Genomic DNA, 25,299 nt, shown 5'->3' with positions numbered 1-25,299 from the left:
GGATTCTGTATCACTCAGACATTGGGTATTCTGGGCTAGTCTGCCAAGTTTCTTGATTTTCTCTATTTTCCATCTCTTTGTCCTTTCATACTACTTCCAGGGAGATTTCTGAAAATTTTATCTTCCAGTCCTTTCAGTGAATTTTCACAGTGCTACTATGTTTCTCATATCAAATGCTCTTTTTAAATTTGAATGTTCTGCATTAACAGCATCCTAATTTTGGCTTGTAATTTTGTCTTCCCAATAGTTTGGGTTTTTTTTTTTAAGTATTTTTTTTTCCTTGCATGATCTGTTTCCTTGAAGTTGTTTTGCTTTTTGGGTTGTTTTCTTTTTCCCCCAGTTCGTAAGCTTGACTCTTTACCTTTGAAAGTCTTTCCTCAAGTATTTCTCATCCTTGGCTTTCTGTGCATGATTGAAGGAGGGCTTTAAACCTTACTGGCCACCTGAGCACGTCATGGGGCTCCTCAGTTCAGAGCCACACTATAAATTGGCCTGTGGGGACCATTTGTTGGGGAATTCCAGCCATCAGTGTCTTTGTCTTTTCTGCTTTGGAATAAATAAATTCTTCAGGGAAGAATCTTCCAATCTGTATCTAGAGGGAAGGGATCTCAGAGCCCAGCATCTTGAGAGCCAATTAGGGGCAGAGGCCAGGGGTCTTTGCATTCATTTGGTATACCTCTGATTCTTAATCCCCATGTTGTTGTCACGGCATGGCACATACACCCTCAACTGTGAGTAGCACTTGCTTGCTCACAAGCTTCTGTGTTTCCTCTCCGGGAAATACATCTCCAGACTAAGGGAGGGAGGGGCACACAGCAGTGAGGAGGAGAAGACACAGGAGGTCTAACTAGTTCTCAAACAGATAGTACCCAGCTTGCCTAAGTTCAGAACCACCCCGTTTTGCCTCCATTTCTGAAATAATGGATGCTTTTTATGGTTTTACGAGTATAACTTGAGTCTGTCCCTATCTTTCCTACTGCCATCAATTCCCGCTTATCCATTAGCTTCTACCTTTCAAAGCTGTGTGGCCTTGCCTCCTCTCATATTTGCCTCATCCTTGTGGATTATGTCTTTAAAATATAGTTTGGGCTTTTTAAAAAAAGATTTTATTTATTTAAGTGAGAGAGAGAATGAGAGCAGAGGGAAGGGTAGAAGGAGAGGGAGAGAGAGAATCCTCAAACAGACTCCCTGCTGAGCATTGAGCCCTACTTGGGGCTCAATCCCAGGACCCTGAGATCATGACCTAAGCTAAAGTCCACTAGTTAACCGACTGAGCCACCCAGGCTCCTCTTTACTATTGTTTTTGTAAGTGTGTTTTCAGTACCTTATCTTAAAAAGAGCCCAATATAGTATCATTTTTATTTTTGACTCTCTCACAGTATATACCAATGTCTTGCAAATAGTAGACACTAAACTGGCATTTGAATGCTTTGAACGTATCCAAAACAGTACTACAGCACTTTCACATACTACAGATTGATATATTTGACAAATTAATAAAACTAAGTAACTCTTTTCCCCTATAATAATGAAACATATAGATAGCTCATAAGTTTCTTTAAAAATCTGTATTGGAAAAAGTTGACAACATTGTAAGTGGGCATTTTATCAACTCCTGTGTTCTTACCTATTCAACAAATATTTATTGAGAAGGCACAATGTCACAAATAATCACTGAGATTAATGTTAGTATTTTGTTACACAGCATGTCTATTATAAATTGGATATCATTAAATTACTAGGAATGTCCCCCAAATGAATTTTATAGGTTAAGATTTGTTAGCTCCTAAATCAAGAACAGATTGAAGTGAACAGTTCTATGATTTATATGTGTCACTAAATATGACTTTAATATATAGAATCCCTCATTCTATTACAAAATTTAATAATGCAAATGGAGTTTTAGTTTATTGCTCTGTATAAAGCTTCATCAGTTTCTGAGAGGGCTAGAAAGTTAATTGTAATGTATTTGGAATCTTTTTAGAATCAGGTTGCTATTATTAATATGTCTTGCGACTGGAATTAAACCACTAGATTTTGATAGATCAGGGTTTCAGTTTATCCAGATAGTATAATATTTCCTTAGGGGTGTAGTATTAGATATTTAATTTTTGTACTTGGATATTTGATCTAGACAACTTTATGGATCAGCAAGCAATATAATTTTCCAGACATGTCTCCATTTTTCATTTTAGAAAGAGACCAACTGCTTATATAATAGCATAGCATTTCTTATGTAACAGCTTGCACAGACTGTAATTGGTTTTCATTTATAAAATGAAAAATATGAAGTTTGTGTATTCAGACTGGTTTATTGAAGGAGTAAATCTTTACACAAAAGATGACAGTATTATTTTTTAATGTACATAGGGGGGTTTTTTAGGAAAAATAAATGTTTTGATAGATTTAACTCATAAAATACAAAGGACCCCTTTTTTCATTATAAGACTTGCATTATTTTATCTTTTACACCATATGTACACTATTTTGATTAAAATAAAAAATTAATTGGAAAGAAAAATACCGAAAATCTATTGGACATTTTCCACATGTCAGATATTCTGCTAAACACCATAAGTGAGTTCTTTCATTGTATCTCATAACAGCCCTATAAATTTATTGCTATTCACATTTTACAGATTAGAAAAATGTCAAGGATTAATAACAAAGCAATAATAATATAATATTTAAAAAACTAATATTCACTACATGTTAGTGAATACAAACTCTACTTGGGTCAGGCACTGTTTAAAGTGCTTTGTGTATATCATGTGATCCTCACCACACAGATGAAGTAGGTGCTGTGATCATTCCCTTTCTATAAATGAAAAAGGGAAAGGATGCTTTCCCTCAAAGGAAAAAAAAATAACTGACCCCAAATCACAAGGCCAAAACTCAGACACAAGTCGCTGCATCTATAATTGGTGCTAAGGTAGGACTCTTGGATCACTTGGAAAAATTGATGATGGAAGTAACAGAAATCCTGACTCAAGCGCTGTAGATTTGAAGAGCATCTAGCCTTTGCATGCCAAACCCCAGAAGTAGAACAGGTTTCAAAAGGTGGCTGATGCAGTAATGTCATCAAGGACCCAGGTTATTAGCAGGTCTCTGTTTTGCCATGTCAGTCCACCTTCCAAAATCAGGTCTGCCCCTTAAAGGCTACCAATTAAAGCAAGTTATTTAAGTGATCTGAAAATAAACCCAAGTATATTCAAATATATCTGAGAATGACACAGTGTTGGTTGAGGACTGGAAACAGGCCAGGCTTCATAACCTAGTGCCTGTTAGCTCCTCCGCAGTTTCAGCAGTGTGACAGCATCTACTCCAGGGGTTGTTGCAAGGATTAAGTCAATTAAAATATGTAAAGTGCTGAGAACCGTGGCTGGCACATTATAAGTGCCAGATGTGTTAGCGGTTGTTGTCATCACTGGTTTTCTTGTTACTCTGTTATGACAACGTTCAGAAAAAGAATTGATAGTACTCTCCGAGATCTGAAGAAAATTCTTAGTCCTTGTAACTAATTTTCTCCCACCTATACCAGAGGGAGTTGAGTTTCAAGGCCTTTCTTAAGAGTCACCAGACAGTATAACAGATTCAACCTTAGCCCAACAGCCAGGGCACTCCACAGTGGAGGGTAGAGTCATCAACCCTGAAGTACGGGGCCATGCAGGAGTGAGCACAAAGGAACAGGTCTCAGAAACCTTTCTGATCTCCTGTGAATATGATATGGAAGCTGTTAGCCTTGGTGCACCAAATAACTTGACATAAGGCCTAGTGGAAATAGGCAAGCAGCATGTCAGCACCTGAGTGTGCCTCCCTCCTCTGCAGCATAACTGCTGTTTGGTTGAAACCCTGACTCCTAATTCAATGATCAGGGCTAGGTCACCGAGGCTTATTTGGACTGACCTCCTATGTTCTCTTCCCAGCTCAGATACTGCAGTCAGCCAATGACCTTCTCAGTAAGAGACCCCCACAAACAGTCCTCTTTTGGTCAAAGATATACAAGAGGCTATGCTTGCCTGCCAGACTCTTCAAACAAATGGTAATAATAATTCACTATCTCCCTGACTTCAGAGAATGGTTTTAAGAAGCAAATATGATAGGATATGAAAATGCTCTGTAAAACTGTAAGACCCAGCAGTAAAGGATGAGGGTTAATTTACCCCTACAGGACTTCTGATCCATCTGCTAGGGCCATAGATTAGTCCTTTTCCGATAATGGATTAATGGCAGATGTACAACATTAGAAGCTATGTGGCTCATTAACCCATGACACTAGAATCTTAGTTCTAAAAGTGAGCAACTTTATAGAACACATATTAGTGAGAACATTAACAAAATGATCAAGATTTAATGTTTCCTAATGGGCCATTATATCCTTTTTGTTCTTGAAGCAGATTAAAAAATACATGAATTTGTGGCATAGAGATTAATGTCATTCTAAAGAGCTAGCATCAGAACACTGATAGATACATGGGGAGCTGCTCCCTTTGGCCTAGAGACTGGAATTCTCTGAAAAAAAAAAAAACTTAGAGAATAAAAACTATTAGGAATAATCTCTAGAAGCTGGACGAAACTTACCTAGAAATTAACCTGCCACTGATACTGTATCTGATATCCAAAATTAGTAAGGAGGCTCTATCCACATTTAAGTTATCATAGCTTCAATTCTACTTTAAAAATCGCTGTAGCAAAAAAAAATTGCTGTAGCAAAAGAACATTTAATCACGAGGTAGCACTGAATTTTACTGCAAATGGAAGTTTGACTTCAGCTAAAAGTAGTTCCACACCCAGAATATGAAATGTGAAGAGACCATAAGTCAGTAATCCTATGACCTTTACTAAATAACCATATTTATCTATAGAGAGGATATTTATTTTCTAGCCAAAGTCTTTTATTATATTTTCAATATACTTCACTGAGTAATTTTCTTAGAAGCTTTAGAATATTCCCTATAACACATTAACTTCTCAGATTTGAAAAGTGATTTTTTAGCATGCCTACACTTTACTCTTTGCTTCATCAATTAGTGTTTTCTGCCTAATATAATTGACATCATAATATAAGTCTTTAAAAAAAGTTGTGTGTCTTATTGTATGTTTTATGCTTTATTATAATTAAAGTTGTATCTTTTTTTATACCAAATAATGATAAACATTATCCAGCTAATTTGATCAAGGGCTAATTTTGAATTCTAAATTAGTCAAGTTAATTTTTAAGGTATTCAATATTTATACACAGATTAAAGTTCTTATTAAGTATTTAGTTTTGTTGCTTTCTTATAAATATGTGTTTCTAGGGGCACCTGGATGGTTTAGTTGGTTAAGCATCTGCCTTCAGCTCAGGTCCTGATTTCAGGGTCCTGGGAGCCAGCCCTGCATGGGGCTCCCTGCTCAATGGGGTGTCTGCTTCTTCTTCTCCTTTTGTGCTCTCTCGCTCTCTCTCAAATGAATAAATAAAATCTTTAAAAAAAATATGTGTTTCTGTATGGACACGGAAAATAGGCTTTGTAAATAGAATTTCAGACCTTTTAATTTTACTAGACAAACAATAATTTACTCCTCTAAATCTTTGTGATGGTGAATCAATCAGGTGGCAAAAATTAAAGGTAAAACAATAAATTTTGTAACTTTTTCAGAGTATGACTTCTTCTCAATTATTGCTTAAGATCCTTGACATATAATTGTACATTTTCTTGGTTAGTATGACATACTACTTGTAAAACAATCTGAGTGAAAAGGGCTGTGGTAAATAGAGAGATCATTTCTTGTTATATCCTTATAGAGCTGTAAAACTGTATATATTTTACAGCAATGTAATTCCCTAGTACTTTAATCCTAGGACCACACCTAAGGGACCCAAGGTTAATTGACTAAACTCTGAAAAATACAGTCAAACCAATTATTTATTGGTAAGTTTTAAAAAGACATCTTAATGCATCTCGTTAAATTCATGTAGCCTTTTTCCTTAATGCATTAAACTAATTCATCTGTGTAAACATAGTGTTGTTTACAGGAATATTTTTCCTTTTAATAGTGTGGTTGAAAAGACTCAATTGTGGCAAAACCATTTTTCAAAGCTTAGCATAACACAGGTGGAAATAGTCAACTCTCAAATCCAGTGCCAATTTTTCTCATTAGCTGTCATCAAAGGCAAATTTTTTATACCTATTCCTCATCATTCCTTTTCTTTGCTATTTTTGTTTGTATAGTCTTTGCTTATCCTAAGATATATATTTGTGTTTGTTTTCTGTAAGGCTTCTATAGTTTATATTTTATGTTTAACTCTTTAGTAGATTAAAAAATTGACCATTTGATTTTAAAGTGTGCATCTTATTCATTTTATTTAAGAACCAATAATTCATCAATGAACATTTATTACTTACCCTCTGTATGTTTAGCCCTGTGTTAGGTACTATGTATGTAAAAATGAATCCATGCCAGCTCTTGAGAAACATAAAATCAGTAGGCAAGACCACCATAAAAAGCCAAATATACTACAGTGTGCAAAGGGCCAAAGAGCAAGATGGGGACACATAGCTATGCCAATAGTGGCAGTTTTTCTGTTTTTGATGCAGCTAGGATCTGAATTCATGGGGTACTCTAATTACAAAGCCAGAATCACTTTAGTAGAAAAGAGTACGTGTACTCCTGGCTGTGGACTGGCTGTGTCCAAGGCTGGACAAAAACAATAGACAAATGTCACTGAGTAGGCATGCCTACTGCCAGTCCCATCTCAGAAGATCAGAAAGAAAAACAAATGAAGATCAGAAAGACCAAGCATTATGATTGCTTTTCAGGTAAATGTTAGGCATAGGATGGTCCCCAGAATTTCTGCAATGTTATATCTAACCTGTGTGTAATATGGAATCTCCCTTTCCTTCCTCTCTCCCAACTTGAGCTCTCTACAGTCTTCTCCATGTCTTTCTGCTTTTCCTACTTGTGAGATAAGAGGTGTGTGTGGAAAGGTGTGGAGCCCGGAGCACAGGTAAGGAAGAAAGGCAGGGAGCATCTGCCATCACTTCATTAAAAATCTAGGAACTATCAGAAGCAACTAGCCTAAAAAAAATAGAAAAAAAAATTCTCCAATTCTGTTCCCCAGCAATTCTGTGTTGATTAGGGGCTTGATTAGATTTTCTTGGGAGTGAGGCTTTGAGACTCTAGTCCACAATGAGAAGGCTTAAAGAGTTCTGGGATGAGCTAATCTTATGAATCATTGTCCTATAGTCAGCGGAGGTCTTGTTTGTGTTTGTTTTTTACTCTGAGCATCTTTGTTCTCAATCTTAGCAAAGTGTTCACAAATAATCCATTTACCTTATGTTTTGCCTCGTGGGTAAGTTTTGACCATCATCAGCGCTAATGCTGTGGGTTGTTGACACTCTCTTTAATCCTCTGCACACATTTCTATTAAACGTAAGAATTGACCCAGCAAAAAATTATTACAATTCATACACAAACACTAAACCAAAGCCTTCATGTTCTGTATAGTTATGACCAAATTAAGTATTTATTAAACTAAGAAGCTGTAATTTACATATCCCCAATATAGAACTTTCTTTATTCAATACTGAGAATCATTACATAAATGCCCAGAATGTTTTCAGTAACAATTCCTGGTATTTTATGATGAGTTGAGGGCCCTAACACATTTATACATTCATATTAAATGATAGGAATGTCTTTATTTCTAAATGTTAATAAATAAATATGCATTGTGTAGTGCATTCTATTATAAGCTATCTGAATTTGAGAGTAGTATTCATGGGCATGAGTAAAATAAATAACCAGAGAATACTATGAATTATTAAATAGCTACACAAATTCTCAATGGAATTATTTATTATCTTGCAATTTAAATTCCATCATTCGTTAATTTTATCTAATGCATGGCTCTGACCTGTTGATTCCAGGTTTACTGAAGGTCCCCATAAAACTCTCTTTTCTCCTGCATCCACCCAGGTGATCTTTCTCTGACAATGGCAGCATATCCTTCTTCTCCCTTTTTTATTCTAGTCCTTTTTCACACACTACTCCTCAAAGCCAAGATGACCCATGCCATCAAGTTACCTGAGTTCCCACTGCAAAGCGGTCCCATCTGGCAAATGGCTGAAAGAGAAGCTATTGTTTTGATTCTGGACAAAGTGGAGAAGAGGAAGGAAGTTCCCCATATTATGATGCCCACCAGAAAAGGTGGCTGCTGGAATGCCTAGGTGGCTCAGTCAGTTAAGCATCTGGCTCTTGATTTTGGCTCAGGTCGTGACCTCAGGCTCATGAGATTGAGCCCCAGATGGGGCTCCAAGCTCAGTAGAGAGCTGCTTCAGGATTCTCTCTCTCACTCTGCCCCTCCTGCTCCTCTCTGTCAGAAAAATAAATAAATCTTTAAAAAGAAAAAAAAAGGTGGCTGTTATCTTTTCAGCAACCTTTTATTTCACTGTACTTCCTCTAAGTTATGTGATGTCAGTCCATCCTTACCTAAAACGCCTCTGGTATGTGTTATGCATCTGCTCTTCCCCTTCTTCTTGGAACCTTACCAAGGGCCACATAATAGCACATGCTGGTCTCTGATAGAACATGACATCACGGAAAGAGGATTGTTGGGAAGATTTCTGTCCTTTCAGCATTTATGTCACATGTGTTCACCAATTCTGGTGCCTTTTTTTATGGGGAGGTCTGTATGGACACATGGGGTCACAGACCCCTTATCAGAGTCACATCTAGAAGCTGGAAATATAAATGTATAATGTTCCCCAACAGAGGCAGATGTACCAGACAGCCTAATTCTTCCCTGAGGATTGCCTCAATTGTAAAGCATAAGGGAACTACCTGGACTTTTAAGTTGAAATAGAAATTTTATGTTAACTTGCTTAAAGTATTACAGGTGACCCAGCACATGACCTGAAATTAGAGAATGTTAAGCACATAAATGAAAATTAAACTCCTGAAGGATGGAGAGATAATGCAAGTGACTTTTCTATTTCAATTCTCCTCTGATTAAAGGTTTAAAGCAAAACAAAAAAAAAAGTAGTCAGCCAATAGTCTGCTCTGGAAATTGAGTTTTTGCTTTCTTCTTCTTACTGGCGAGACTATGATGAGAATGCCGGGCCAACTGTGCCTTTCTAGCCTCACTTAGTAGGTTGGAGGTGCAACTGCTGCTTTCAATGCTCCAGGTTCTTCTCCCTCCACCAAACACGGCCCTTGGAAACAGTGCCCTTCACTGAGGAAACAGACTTTTAAAGGAATGACAGATGTGACAGTAAAAAGAAAGAATCTTCTTCTGTTTGATCTGTTTCTAGAAAGTCTCCAAACTAACTTTTTAAAAAGTGCTAGACTTCCTCAAAAACCATATCTCTAATTCCCAGACTCTGAGAAAAAAGAACTGGACCCTTGGTGGATGATTTTTTTTTCCAGCCTCAGGGATGGTGCGGGCATATTCTGATTACTGATTGAACCAGCCTTCACTTCTCCAAACCTTGGCCTTTCAGTGTGCACAGAGCTTCTGATGCACAATTCTTATCCTCAAATAACATAGAAGATGCCATCAGGCCTTAGCACTGGTTGACGAGATATTCAAAGCATCGTTCTTACAGGAAAAATATAGCAGTCTGTGTGAGTCATATAAGGGCTGCATAACTGGCTCTGAATTAAAATAGTTCTAAAGAGCTTTGTTGTGCAATATAATTAATATAGACTAGGTATTTGGGATTATAAAGTGCTAATTAAGAAAGTATGAACTTTTTTTGCCATATGATGGGTAGAGAACAGTGCGTGTAAACAGTCTTTCTGTTAAAGGGCCGAGCAAGGAAAAAGTTATGCAGTGATTCTCAGAGAAAATCTTGTGACCTAATAAGAGGTTTAAATTTATAATGTTCCATAAGTATAGTGAAATTATTGTGTTCACAGGAGAAAACCTACACTGTTGGACTTTTGTGTTTAGACAGAAAAGAAATAAAGCAAGCATAGACACACACTTGTGGCCTCATACTGTTAGTTACTCCTTCAGTCATTGCAAAGGTGGAGTCACAGCAATTACCAGCATCCCTGAAGATCCCTGAAGTTCCCCCCCACCCCCATGGAAATAATCCCAGCTCCTGGTAGGAGAACTGTTTAGTGGATGTAGGCAGAATTGTGAAGGAGAGGAGGTTTTCTACTTTGTTTAATAGTATGTGTCTTCATCTAGGTCCTTAGAGAAAAAGAGGCTAGGTATGTTTTGGACAAGTTAGATAGTTTGATTCAAAAGTAGCCATCTGGGCAGCCCGGGTAGCTCAGTGGTTTAGCACCACCTTCAGCCCAGGGCGTGATCCTGGAGACCCGGGATCGAGTCCCACGTTGGGCTCCCTGCATGGAGTCTGCTTCTCCCTCTGCCTCTCTCTCTATCTCTCATGAATAAATAAATACAATCTTTAAAATAAAATAAAAGTAGTTATCTATAAAGAAAAAAAAATCTATTTCTCCCCATGATTAGCAAATTGTAAGGGACTTAAATATCTTTGGAAAATTACAACTGCAACTTTACCTAAGGAGAGCTGAAAATAATCTTTACTTCATTTAGGGTCATTAAAATTATTGGGATTATTCACTGCTAGTAAGAATTCACTTTCTAATACGAATTAATTAATGTTTTAGAAGCACCCTGAGATCCTTAAAACCCCAGAACAGATACTTCCATGATAGCTGTGGGGTTAAAAAAAAAAAAAAAAAAAAAAGGAAATGATCTTAAATAGCATTATTCCTAAAAGAATTAAACAGTAAGAAAATGAAACAATATGTCCATTATTTAGGTAACTCCTTTGTGGCCACTGGACTTTGTACAACTTGGGGAATATCTGGCTGGTGCTAACTTAATCCTGTTTAGATGAAGGGCATAGATAGAACTGTTGTTGGCATGAGGCATGTCCAAACTTGGTATGATGACATGTGGTCATATCAAAGGATCTGGGGAGATATAAAGGGGAACAATATTTCAAAGTGAAAATAGCTACAAAGGGGCAGAGGTGGGCTTTTATTCTCAGTTCAGCTCCTCCCCACGGTACAGTGCATAACACTGCCACACACATAAACACACAAAGATTTGTGTGGAACTTTAAAGATCCTAATGAGGAGTCAAGCAATAAGAATGGGTTAATAAACATCCCCCTGCTACAGTGAATATCCAACCAGGGTGGTATTTAAGTCACTGTCTCTGAAACTTCCACATCCCAAGAGGCTGCCTCTTGCAAGGCTTCCAAGATGGTTACTGTGCAATCTGAGATTGATGGTGATAGATAAGAACCTGCCAGAGAGGTTTTTACCACATCCAAGTTTGCAATTAATCAGACCTCTTTCCAGCCTTCACAATTATTTCAGCAAAGGAAGCAATTAAGAAAAATAGTCTTCTTTTGTAGAGGGTTTTAAACCACATCAGCAGCCACATTCATAGGTCAGCGAGACCAATATTGTTCTATTTATCCAAATACCTTTCAAAAAAGGAACAACTACTTTTCCTTCTATTTTTCAAAAATAATTCTATCACATTAAAACAAATATCTATTTTTTTCTTAAATGAGGAATTTTTCCTACCACAATTAAAAATAAGTAAAGTTATTCTTTTCATGTAGTGAACTTTGCAAAAAAAAAAAAAGAAAGAAAAAACAGATTGAAAAGAAAATTTCCTGTTGCACCAATGAAGTAAAATGTGTGCATACATGCATATGTATGCATGAATTATGAATACACTACACTATAAATATAACACATTAGTGCCAGCATGAAGCACAAAGGTAGCACAATTTTATGGTCTCAAAATCCTGATTAGCATAAAAGGCATAACATTGTGATCAAATAATTATTGATTAACACAAAGACAGAGAAGCCAGATGTGTTGAATGAGCTTGGTAATTAACTAAGTAAACTACAGGTGTTTAAAATTCATAGATTACAAATGCAAGGTATACTTGTTTTTAAAAAATCATCTGTTAGCAAATTTTAGTGTAGTCAGGTGCAGCAATTACATACCACAAATGTCAATATCTGTGAATGTACATTATACCTTCACAAATAATTAATATTTGAAATGTTTTCAGTGCTTAAGTCTTTTGACGCTTTTGGAGGGCTGTTTTTACAGAGACATCCCTGGTTCTGCCCAATTGGCCTGATCCACATCGAAAGTAGACAAACTAATATATAGGAATATGTGACTAATAAATTGACAACTAAAAATTAAATACAAATAGGATTAGGGGAACTTGCCTTTTTTTTATTCATGAGAGACACAGAGAGAGGCAGAGACATAGATAGATGGAGAAGAAGGCTCCCTCTGGGGAACCTGATGCAAAACTCAATCCCATGACTCCGGGATCATGACCTGAGCCAAATGCAGATGCTCAATCACTGAGCCACCTAGGTACCCTGGAAACTTAACATGTAAAAGAAAAATGAAAGTTCTCTTGCAAATTGTAGATTTTTGTTAACTTCTCACTGTATTTTCCCTTCTCCCATTCACAGTGGCCCTGCAGTAAAAGTGGCATCATTTACATCATCTTTTTTTTTAAAGATTTATTTATTTATTCATGATAGACATAGAGAGAGAGAAAGAGGCAGAGACACAGGAGGAGGGAGAAGCAGGCTCCATGCACCGGAAGCCCGACGTGGGATTCGATCCTGGGTCTCCAGGATCGCGCCCTGGGCCAAAGGCAGGCGCTAAACCACTGCGCCACCCAGGGATCCCCTACATCATCTTTTTTAAAGGAATTAATTATTTCTTCAGTCATTATTTGGAAACTCCAAGTTTTTGTTTGATTCCTTCTAATAGCATCAAAAGCACACACAAACGAATTTAAGGAAGGAAATTAGGTCTTTGGCCATGGTTCTTTTTTTAAAAAAAGATTTTACTTATTTATTTGAGGAAGAGACTGCAGAGAACACAAGTGGAGGGGGGTGTATAGGGAGAGGGAGAGCAAGTAGCCAGATGTGGGGCTTGATCCCAGAACCTGAGATCATGATCTGAGCTGAAGGCAGATGCTTAACTGACTGAGCCACCCAGGTGCCCCAGCAGCCATGGTTCTTTTCCTCCTACTTTCGCACAGTGTCTCAATTATTTTAATTACACATGAGAAAGATTATTGATCATCTGTACACTACCTTTCTTAAGAAATGCATTTGAGGGGCACCTGGGTAGCTCACTTGAATGGGCATCGGATTCTTGATTTCAGCCCAGGTCTTGATCACGGGGTTGTGAGATCAAACCCTGCATTGTCTGCTTGTGATTCTATCCCTCTGCCCCTTCCTCTGCTTGCACACACACAATCTCACACTCTCCCTCTCTCTCTCAAATAAATAAATAAATCTTTTTTTAAAAATGCATTTCTAGAAGTTATGTCAATTCTAAAATGAATGAAACAGGGAAGTATGAATTTGAAAAATCCTGCAACTCCAACTTTCTTGTATAGAAAAAAAAGGTTATGAAGCTTTAGAAGAAACTCTGTGGTTTTCCAACACTTTGTAATTGCTGACTATAGAGACGATCCCTCTCCCCTGCCATTCTACCCATGTTCACCATCCCAACCTCCATCACATAGCTGAGTCCTGCCGTTCTTAGGACTCCACAGACATGGAATCATGAAATATATGCTCTATTGAGAGCCTGATCTCCTTCAGTTGACATCATGTCGGTGAGATTAAATTATGTCCTTGTGAGTATCAGCAGTTCATTTGTTTTTGTTGTTGTGTGGCTTCCATTGTATGAACATACCACGTTTCTTTATCTATTCTATTGCTGATGGATATTTGGGGCGCTTTCAGACTTTGGCTACAAAGAGATGCCTAGATTTTCATATGGGTTGTTGGTAGGTATATGCATTCATCTCTCCTGGCTACATATTCAGGAATGGAAACAGTAGATCATAAGGCATACACACATCTAGCTTACTGGGGATACAAGACTCTATCCAAAGTAGCTGCACAAATACACACTCCCACTAAGCAACATAAGAGACACTTTGATGGATATGTGGTTGCTTTCTGGTTTTTTAAAGTTTTCTCAATTCTCAGCTGAAATTGTGACTCAAGCACCTAGTAATTAGATTTGTTCAGTCTTTTGATTAAAAATATATATATTGAGCTGTTGGCATGGGAAAACAGTGTTGATTATATTGGGTTTATCATCTTGTAGGTGAGTCAGAAAATTGACTATAACAAAAGAATGAGTCTTCATTACCCAAATAAAGATATAAAATTAGGTGGAAGAACTAGGCACTTGGGAACACATAGAAGAGTTATATTGGCCCAGACTTTCCAGGGGCCAGGGATGACTTTCTCTGCTGAAACCTAAAAATAAATGGGACTTGGCCAGGTACCCAGGTTGGGGAAGGGCAGATTTCAGTGACAGGAAAGCAGATGGAGGGGGAGAGTGAAAGATGATATTCTATGAAAGGGGATTAGGGTGTGTAGAGACCACGTTAGACAGAACAGTTCAAGGGGAATGGGAAGCAGGTCAGTAAGGCTAGAGCACGATTGTGAAGGGAAGGACAAGGAATCTGCAGAAATGATTAGAGGCAGGGGAGATAAAGACCTGTCAAATGGGGCACCTGGGTGGTTCAGTGGTTGAGCGTCTGTCTTCAGCTCAAGTCATGATCCAGGAGTCCTGGGATTGAGTCCTGCATTAGGGTCCCCACAGGGAACCTGCTTCTCTGCCGCTCTTGCAGTATCTCTCACAGATAAATAAATGGAATTTTTTTAAAAATGACCTCTCAAGTTGTCCCAAGAAGTTAATCTTTTATCTTTGGGAAGTGGGAAACCCTTGAGGTGTTTTAAGCAACTAGTGACACATTTGGGTCTAAAAAATACTGTTCTGGCTATAATAAAGAAAATAAAAATAAATTTGAGGAGAACAAGAGATGCCAGGAGGTGTATTTAGAGGTCATTGCAGTTGTCCCAAAAAAACAGTGGTTGGCCAGTCTAGGAAAGCGGCAACTGGAATGGAGAGAAATAGAATATTGTTAAAATTTGTATCTTCAAGCAGTATGTAATACTTAATAAAGTGTAATGACATAATCAAAATGACCAAATACTCATGTTATCACCAATGAAATAAAGACAAAACTTTTTCAACACAGTTAAACCCTTCGTTTACTGTTCCCTGATTCCTTTTTCACTCTATATTCTGCATTTGTTATATTTATATGTTTATTTAAAGTATTACTATACATGTATATATACATTCCTAAAAGAATACATAGTGTTATTGTGTGACTTTTTAAACTGTATATAACTGAGGTCATACACTATTTTGTCCACAACTTGATTCTTTTTGTGAACACTAGGTTCAGGAGATCCATCACTTTTAATATACATAAGCTTACTTAGTTTATTTCTACTTCACAAAGCATGTGATTGCATGAATATTACTTTATTAATTTCTGATAGACATTTAAGTTGTTCTCAACGTTTTACTGTTGCAACCAATGCTGCTAAGAACACTCATATGTACAGGTAGATATGTGAGCTAAGATAAAGGCAGAGGGGTAAAATCACAGAATCAAGAGGCATTCCCATTTTAAACTTCTTGATGTTTCCACACTATTCTATAAAAGACCGGAGCTTATCCTGCATATGAGTGGCCACCAAGCCACACCTGGACAATGACAAGTCATATTAAGCTTGGTCATTTTCACCAGGATACTGTTAATTTTGTTAGAGACTTTTAAAAAATATAATTTGTGCTTTGTTATTCCTCTCTGTTGGATCTTTGATTTCTTTTTAATTGATTTCTGCTGTTAAATATTTCTGTATCCTTATTTTATTCTTTTTAAATACCACTCATCTTGAAACACGAAATGTGCTATATTTTTTGTTATATTTACCTCTATCTTCCATACAAGAATGTTAGCTCCAATGGAGCAGGAATTTTTGTCTGTTTTGTTCATGGATTAATCCAGAACCCAGAACAGCTTAGGCATATAACAAATGTTTGTTAATTAAATATGTATCTATTCATCTTTTCTTCCAACATTTTTAGCTTTAACTTGTTATTCTTTTCAAACTTTTAAACTGGACACTTAGGTCATTTATTTTCAGCCTTTCTTCTTTTTCTACTATAAATATTTAATGCTATAAATTTTTCCCTGAATATCATTTTATGTACATTTCATAAGTTCCAAAATGTGATATATTTATTGTTATTATTATTCTGTAAGTATTTTTGACACTCAAATGAAATTTATATATGTTCTTTGGCACTACATGGATTAACTGTTTACCTAATTTTGTTGTTGTTGTTTACCTAATTTTTTTAATAACCAATTGCTAATCCTTATAAGCATCAAACAATTCTGTTAAAATTAGGGGAAAAAATTTAAAGCTGTTTTGTTTCTTCTATCTTTATTGCCTGACACTCTTCAGTAATGTAGAGCTTCAGTTTACAAACTTGGTTAACTTGATATAGAATTCCTACTGGAAAAAGGCAAAATAAATGCTTAATTCTTTCTCTTTAATTACTCATTTTTCAAGTGTGGTTATCTTTTTTAATTAACAAACTTTCTTCAGAGCAGTTAACAGCAAAATTGAGCAGAAAGCACAGAGGTCTTGTATAGTAGGTGCTTTAAATACTAACAATGAGTTTTTCTGCCTTTCCTTTTTGATCATTGTGGAGTCACAGATTTTCAGTGATTCAGTGTGTTTGGTCGGCCTCAATTATGATTCTTTCTAGTGCTCAAATTATTACAACTTCAGCCAGACAGACCCTTCATATTGGTTCCTACATCCTTTTGACATGACTTACTAATTTTTGAAAATTGTCTTACTTTCTAGCACAAAATACATTTCACAGTCTCCTTGTTCCCTCCTTGCACCAACACTGGATTTAGCATTTCTTCAAGGAATAACCTTTGTTCTTATTACTGGGGAGTGTGAACCAGCAGTGTTTGTTGCTACTGGAGTGACATTGCTTCTAGGCCATTTCAGTGGACAGAGATCACACTCACACACGCATACATTCTACATACCACTTTTACCCTCACGTCAGCTTCCCTCTAGCTGTCAGATCCTTCAGTCAGCACCTGGAGTTTGAAATCATTTTGCCATCATGCGATCTTTGCACTTGCAGTTCTATCAGCATGCAACACTTTCTCCAGATCTTCACATGTCTACTTCTTTCTCATCTAACAGATCTTAGCCCAAATATCCACTGTGGGAGAAGCTTTCTCTGGCCACCTTGCATACAGTAACTTCTTTCCACATCCAAGCCACTCTCCAGCACATAATCTCCTTTATATTAGTTTTTACAATGTATACTTATTTTTGCCTACTTCTTTGTTTACTTAATTACCTATCCTATCCACCAGAATATATGTTCCATGAGGGCAGGGATAAGATATATATATATATATATATTCAATATTACAATATTCAATATTCAATATTCAATATTCAATATTACAATATATTCAATATTACATCCTTATGCATAGCTCATATTAGAAACTCTGTAAATACCTGCTGAATGGACAGATGAGACTTCCTTGCTTCCTGTAGCTGTTCAATCCAGAGAATGAAGCCCCAGAATGAAAACAAGAGGCTTGATTACTTTTAGTTCTGCCTTTGGCCTATGACCAATGGTACAGAATTGAAAAATCCCAGGAATACCTAGATGTAGAGATGGGAAACAGGAAGTCAGAATGATCAGTAGCCACTTATTCTACAGACTCCTCTTTTCTTTTAGTTTTTTTAATTTGAGTGCAGTTGATACACAATGTTACATTAGTTTCAGGTGTACAACATGGTGATTGAACAAATTTATGCATTATGTTGTGCTCCCAAGTGTAACTAGCAGTTGTCATCATACAACACTACTGCAATATCATTGATTATATTCCTTATGCGGTGCCTTTTATTCCTGTGACTTACTCATTTCATAACTGGAAGCCTGTACCTCCCACTCTTTTTTATTCATTTTGCCCTCCCCTCATCACCACTCTCTGCCAACCATCACTTTGTTCTCTGTATTTATAGGTGCAGACTGCTCTTTACATTCAGAACCAGTGGCACAAACCTAAGTGATTATGACTCATCCATGGCTTGTACTAAGGATTCTTTAAGAAAGCACCAACAAATGGCAGATGCTTCTTGATGGAAGTTTGAATGAATATCTCTTAAACCTATCTTTAAGGACAACAACATATAATTGTTGATATATTTGAACTGGTTCCAAATCTTTGTATTATGTGCTCCAAACACTTATATCTCACTGCCAAGCACTGTGTTTACCCTTTATTCTATGGACCTACAGTACCCTCTGAAATGTTTAGTGCTTTGATGGAAAAAATAATAACTAGAAATGTGAGAAAGTTGTTTTAACTTGTCTAATTCATATTCTGAGATGAACAAATATTTCAAAAGAAGTTTCAACTGACATGAATTGTATCATATAAATATAAGCCCAATGCTAACTCTTTAAAATTGAGCAAAATCTATTTTGTTAAATAAATGTCCACTTCCAGATGGGCTGGCTTATGATAAGACATAGTAAAAAGACAAAGAAAGTGGATAACCATATAAAAGTAGATTCAATGACTTTGAGTCACAACTAAGGAAACAGGAAAAAAAAAAAGAATATTATTAGCAGTTGAGAATCCATTTCTAGAAGTAGAGAGGATTAGCTATAGTTTAATCAGACATACCAAGAAAAGCAGATGAGTGAAAGTACATATAAGAATAAGACAGACACTAACTCCTTGATTAATCAGAAATTATATTGGGGTATACTATAAAAGAAGTGAATATTGAGTTGACTCGAGTACTGTGGGTATACTTACAGTGAATGGGATGTAGGCAGGCATGTCCACCTACTCGGTTCAGAATATTTCAAAGAGGGCAGCCCTGGTGGCTCAGCAGTGTAGCATGCCTTCAGCCCGGGGTGTGATCCTGGAGACCCGGGATCGAGTCCCACGTCAGGCTTCTTGTATGGAGCCTGCTTCTCCCTCTGCCTGTGTCTCTGCCTCTCTCTCTCTCATGAATAAATAAATAAAATTTTTTAAAAAAGAATATTTCAAAGAATTTTGGAAATTCCTTTTTTGTTTAATTCAAGTATTTGAAGAAAACAGGAACAAGTTTGGAATTTACACTAGAGATATCAAAGAACTTTTAAACATTTAATACTTGCTTAAATAGATACCTGGGGAAAGCAGGTATTCTGAAATAATTTTCTTTTAAGTCATAATGTTGTGAGTGTGAGCAGATAGAGCTAATGTGTGGATCTCCATGCGCTAATGTTCTCCTTGCTCATCCTTGAAGCTACCACCCTGTGTTCTCACTACCTTGACTTTCAAATTTCATGAAGAAGGACACCAAAGTCTCTCTTTTCAGTCTCGTCCATTCCTTGTAATCCAGTTTTTCACTCACAATACTCTGCTGGTATTGCATTTTTAAAAAGATTATATTTATTTATTTATTTGACAGAGAGAGAGAGAACACAAGCAGGGGGAGTGGCAGAGGGAGAGGGAGAAGCAGGCTCCCTGCAGAGTAAGGAGCCCACCGGACCCTGAGATGATGGCCTGAGCCAAAGGCAGATGCTTAATTGACTAAGCCACCCGAGTGCTCCATCCTGCTATTGCATTTTATAAACTCCCCCTGCCCAACCAGTCATCAAATTCAGTGGTCCTTTTTTATTACCAGGCTTTGAGTCTATGGCATTACCACCTTACCTGATTCTCTCTTCTGTTGGCTTTGACGTGCTCTTTCAGGCTGTCCTCATGCCTCCCAAACCCTTCTGCTTTGGTTTCATGTTTTCCTCTCCCTCCTTGCTTTCTTCTTCTTTGTTCTCCAAACTGTCCCTTGGTAATCACTGACACTTGCATAAATACAAATATCAGTCTTTTTATCTTTTAAATTCTAAAGAAAATGACAAAAATCCCCGTTGCCAATTTTCTTAACCATGATGTGCTTAAATCATAACATAATATTCTAACTCCAAGAGGTGAAAGGGAAATGACATTGGAGGTACTTGAAATTATTTTGAAGATCACGCTGTTGATCTATGGTTTAGCATTAACCCATATATTTCAAAACTACAGGCTTTGATGTGGTAACAAAAAGCTTCAACAAAGTAAGTGATCTGTATTTATTTTTTTTTATAAAAAAACATTGTTACAGTTTTCTGTGCTGCATTTCCTCTGATGTGCCTCCTACAGGAAACTGAATTATCGAGTGGTAAAGTTTGTTTGGTTTTTTGGGTTTTTTTTTTTTTTTTAATGTTTGAAATCTAGCTATTGAAAGGGATGGAAATCAGACACAAACTTGCAATACAATTTTATACCAATTATAAGTTGGAAGTTTGAACTTTAAGTATAATTTGATATTACCGATGTTCTCATTCAAATTTTAATACAGTCATTGTGAAAAACAGTACAGTTTATAAATAATTATAGTGCCAACAAATTAAGTGAGAACTACGCAGAGGGATTTTATTAGTGTAACAAATAAATATCATGAGTTCATAAATTTACTTTTGTTTTATTTGTGTAATATAAATTTTAGTCCAAGTCATATTGGAAGGAATTTAGAGTCCAGCAACAGAAAAGGCCACTGGGTAAGAATGCTTAAAGAGTAGAAATCGCTATGACTTTTGAGATCATGCTAGTTCATCCTGAACCTAATGAATTCTATTAAAACAGGAAATAATAGTTTTTCGGTTGTGATCAGGACTAACTGTAAGAGATTAAATCTGAGGGTCAGGAAAGGGAGCAGTCAGTGTGCAGTTTGCCTGCAGGTAAATTGCCTTGTGTTAAACGGAACTCACTAGCTAAAGCAATTATTTTTCGATAATATTCTCCCCTTCAGAGGGCACTGCAAATGATACAGGTGGCAAACCAAGAACAAAAAAAAAAAAAAAAAAAAGATGTAAAATACTTTAGTATCAATAAAGTGCTGTAACTGTGAAGGTAACTGAATGATATGTGTAACAAACCAACAACCCAAAAAAGAAAAAAAAGTTGTAAAATGTTTTAATAGCGAGATAATCTGAGGTATACTTACAATAGTAGTTTTGTTACCAACCAGGATCCTTGGGCTCTCCAAGTAATAGAAATTGACGGGAGGCCAAGCAGGAAGTTCCAAGCAAGGCTTTATATTGGGGCTTATACCCCAGCCCAAGGGAGACAGCAGAAAGGAAAGTGTCCTTCAGACTGGGTTTCAGAACAAAGGCCAGGAAAATTTTTTTAAGGAGCTGAGACAGGAAAAGACTGACATTCAGGCATGTAGAGATGGGAATTTCTTGGCACCTGCACACTTGCATGTGCCATGATCTCATGCTTCTTCACTCATCATATGTCTAATAAGCATGTTAACCCCCCACACACACACATGATTTTTAGCATCTTACAAGGGGGAGGGGAAAGTTCAGTGCTGGGACCCACCTTGCCACAGACTGGTTTGGTCTTCAACAATCTCCCAGTGGAGTCCCTCCTTTGGTGAACATCCTGCTTCCTCATTGCTACCAGATAAGCTACTCAAGAGGTATAGTTTCCACTATTGAGAAATGCTGGATTTCATGGGCAGGGCTGCCCTGTCTCAATTTGAATTCCTTGAGTTGAGGAGAACCTAAAACTGCAGAGTGGCTTTGCCTACTCAGATGAACTGGACGCACTTCTTACCTCATGGTTCATGTTCATATACAGCAGAGAATAACAGGGGAGAGTTTGCCCATTGTCCTTACTCAAAGAGGTCTCACACTGGTTGTTTTCAGCCCCCAATCATATATATGGAAGGGCTTTCCATCTCTTTTTCCTTTAATATTTTATTTAAAAGCAATTTGCCAATACATAGTATAACACCCAGTGCTCATCCCATCAAGTGAAGGGCTTTCCATTTCATACCAGGTGCCTCTGTGTTTTCACAGTTCCAAAAATCAATTTCTGGTCCTTAGAATTTCCCTGTGCCATTGAGATAGGGACTGTCCTCATCTCACTGAGGTAGGGATGAGCATCATTTGTGTTGTATTAGGCTGCTCCTGGGCTTCTGAGCCAAGACCACCACCCCTTGGCAGTAGTGACACCAGAGCTTGCTCACGGTGGTGGCTGGGAAATCCAGAAAGGCTGACCCTGCTCCTGTGGCTTCCCTGCAGGTGCAGTGTCCTAGTCCTTGGGCCCTCCTGCCCTCTCTCCATCATCACATTTCCTCCTTCTGGCTCCACCCTGCAGCTGCAATTTTTAGTTTTTTTGTGAGGCTATTTGTGAGCCTGGCTCTTCACTTATGCTTTTCAATCTATTGTTAAGGGGAAAACAGTATGATCTTAGTTGTACAAGGCTGACATTCCCCCCAAATTACTAAAAGACATCTTTTGAGGATTAAACACCTGGGCTGTTGTTTCTGCTAAGAACTCCTTAAAAAAAAAAAAAAAAAAAGAACTCCTGAAAGCTGTTTTGATATGTAAATATCAAGGATTGCCTTCTTTGTTCTTTTGCTGGAGCTGTCAGTGGTATTTTCTGGAAACAATTGAGGAGAAAGGACCCAGGCACCCAGGCGGACCAAATAAGCAATTTTTAAAATTTATTCATTAAATTGGACAATTTATTTTACCTCTCTGTGACTTTATTTCCTTACCTGTGTTAGTTTCTTATGGCTGCTGTATAACAAGATACTATAAACCTGAGGTCTTAATAGAAACTTATTCTCACAGATCTGGAGGCCAGGAGTCTGAAATCTGTTTCACTGCTCTGAAATCAAGGTGTTGACAGGGCCATGCTCCCTCTGGAGCTCTAGAACAGAATCCTTCCTTGTCTCTTCCACCTTCTAATGGCTGCCAACTTTCCCGGGCTTTTGGCCACGTCACTCCACTCTCGGCCTCCATGGTCTCATTGCCTTCTCCTCTTTTTTTGTGTGTCTCATCTCCCTATGACTCCTTTTCATATGGATACATGTGATTGCATTTAGGGCCCACTCAGAGAATCCAAAGAAGGTCAGATTCACAGATTCCAGGAAGTAGGACCTGAATGTCTTTTGGGAGGACTATTATTCAGCCTATTATAAATTGGGTTAGTAATAGTACTTGCATGAACATTAAAGGATATAATATATGAAAAATGCTTAAAACTATGTCTAACATGCAAAAAAGCACTCATTATATGTTAGACCGTGATGGTGATCCCAACGATGATGAATAGGAAAATGCAGACAAAAAGTTTCAAAATGAACAAAGTAATTTTTAAAATGAACATACATAGGTGGTCTTGTCTCTGGATTTTTGATGTGCACTAATCTTAAATTGTTACTCTTCAAAGGACTTTATCTCTATATTAAACTATTATAATCCAATAGTTTAGATATAAGGTATAAAGAGCCATTTGTGGTTCTGCCTTTTGTTATTTTTCACTTGAAATTTAAATCATTTCAATAATTTTGTTCATCCTAAATTCTTCCTAAGGTTGAAAATCAAAGATGTGCTATGATAGGCTTGTCTTCTTGTGTTCTCTTGTCTTCTGCCCACCTAGGATACAGATCTGATGACATTCAACATTTCTGTACACCGGTCATGGTGGCGGGAGCATGGGCCTGGTTGTGTCCGAAGAGTGCTGCCTCCGTCAGCCCACGGCATGATGGATGACTACACATATGTCTCCGTCACAGGCTGCTTTGTTGACTTCCAGTACCTAGAGGTCATTCACAGTGCTGTCCAGATACTACTCTCTGTAAGTAGCATATTTGTATTGTTGCCTAATCAAGACTCTCCTTTATGGCCATTTTGTAAGTAAACCTTTTGTCCACATCCATCTGGTAGATTATGCCTTAAATAAGCACATGGAGAACATCCTTTAAACAATGGAAATAGTAGCAAGTATGCTAATATCAGCTATACTTAATGAGGCTACATCTTTTCCTCTTGGTATCCAGGTACTTTGTTTTAGAACTAGTTAGTGATTATAGTTTCTAACTTAATACAGAATACACACCATTCAATGAAATAGCATCGCTGTCCCCCAGAAATAGCCTTGTACATTCTCTACTTTGGGCTCTTCTACTTACACTTCTGCTTCTACTTCCAAAGCATTCTTACTAATGCACATTAATTCCAGAGAAAGAAGGATGCAAACACACCCAATGGCCTGTTCAATCTACTAAGCCTCATATTTCAAATAATAAATCCTTAAAAGACAAATCCCACCAAAGAGTTTTCCACATTGTGTTGCCTAAAATCTGGTGTCAAGACACACTTCCATATAAAGGAGCATAGAGAAGAAATGGCTTGAATGGACCACATAAGGTTCATGTGCTAGGAATCTGTTCATTTTTTTTCTACCAGATTGTCCCACCCACAATTTGATTACAGCGTAAAGTGGAATTAACTTAGGATATATACCATTATCAAGAATGATGTTCCTTTAAGATCCAACAAGGACTTGGAATGTTATTTGAATCAATATGTAATAAAGCCATTTTTAATCACACTTTTCATTTAAACCAACCATCTCTCTCAGTCCTTTGTCCAAATGGTTAGAGGTCGAGTCAGAAAAAAAAAAGATACAGGCTCAATAGTAAATAAATAGACAACAGAAATATAAGAGGTGTGTGTCAGGGGCAGCCTGGGTGGCTCAGTGGTTTAGCGCTGCCTTCAGTCCAGGGAATGATCCTGGAGACCCGGGATCAAGTTCCACGTCGGACTATCTGCATGGAGCCTGCTTCCCCCTCTGCCTCTGTCTCTGCCTTTCTCTCTCTCTCTCTGTCTCTCATGAATAAATAAATAAAATCTTAAAAAAAAAAAGAAGTGTGTGTCAGTTAAGAATGTACCTTGGAATTATTTCTAGAAAGAAGGTTGAAAAACCCTTGCTAGCACTTACTATATCGATTATCTACTGCTGCATAACACACCACTCCAAAATGGAATTACTTTGAACAATATAAATGTATTGCTTAGAGTTCTATGGATCAGGAATTTGAGCAGGGTTCAGCTGAGTATTCTTCTGCTACACGTGATATGGTCCAAGGTCACTCATATGTACCTTTTAACCAGGAGCTCTGCTGGTACTAGAATCTCTAAGAAGACCTCACTTATATGTCTGGTGCTAGCTATTGGACCATTCTCCTCCATATGGCTTGTTTTTTTGCAGAAACTTGACAGGCTTTCTTATAACAAGGCAGGTAGGTTCCAAGAGAAGACCAACATGTAAGTGTTTATGCAGCTTCTACTTGAGTAATGCTTATTATTGTTCCATTGACTATAGCAAGCCATATGACCAAGCCCAAGTTGAATGTAGGGGGGTTGTTATGGAAAAGTGACAATATCAGGAGCCATGGCTCATTTGGGGCTGCCCATGTAGCAGTCTTACCTCACTTGTA

General features: G+C 37.4%; 1 protein-coding gene and 1 long non-coding RNA gene across 4 annotated transcripts in view; one reads left to right on the top strand and one right to left on the bottom strand.

The window, feature by feature from the left end:
- The window catches only part of NKAIN3 (sodium/potassium transporting ATPase interacting 3), a 619,999-nt gene that overhangs the window by 439,440 nt on the left and 155,260 nt on the right, over positions 1-25,299 (top strand). For all 3 annotated transcript variants that reach the window (XR_012020159.1, XM_072804505.1, XM_072804504.1), the window contains exon 4: positions 23,457-23,654. Coding sequence is in view for 2 of the 3 variants with exons in the window: in XM_072804505.1 (XP_072660606.1) it covers positions 23,457-23,654 (198 nt within the window). In the remaining variant the exon portion in view is untranslated. The remainder of the gene's footprint in view (positions 1-23,456; positions 23,655-25,299) is intronic.
- On the bottom strand, positions 14,729-20,209 carry LOC140619996 (uncharacterized). Its single transcript, XR_012019752.1, has 3 exons — positions 19,674-20,209; positions 17,467-17,616; positions 14,729-14,946 (listed from the first exon to the last, which is right to left on the bottom strand). It is a non-coding gene; the product is annotated as an uncharacterized lncRNA (long non-coding RNA).

This window comes from Canis lupus, chromosome 28 (genome assembly GCF_048164855.1).
Source record: "Canis lupus baileyi chromosome 28, mCanLup2.hap1, whole genome shotgun sequence".
NCBI lineage: Eukaryota > Metazoa > Chordata > Mammalia > Carnivora > Canidae > Canis > Canis lupus.
The sequence above is the reverse complement of the archived record's forward strand: the minus strand, read 5'-3'. Positions and strand labels throughout refer to the sequence as shown.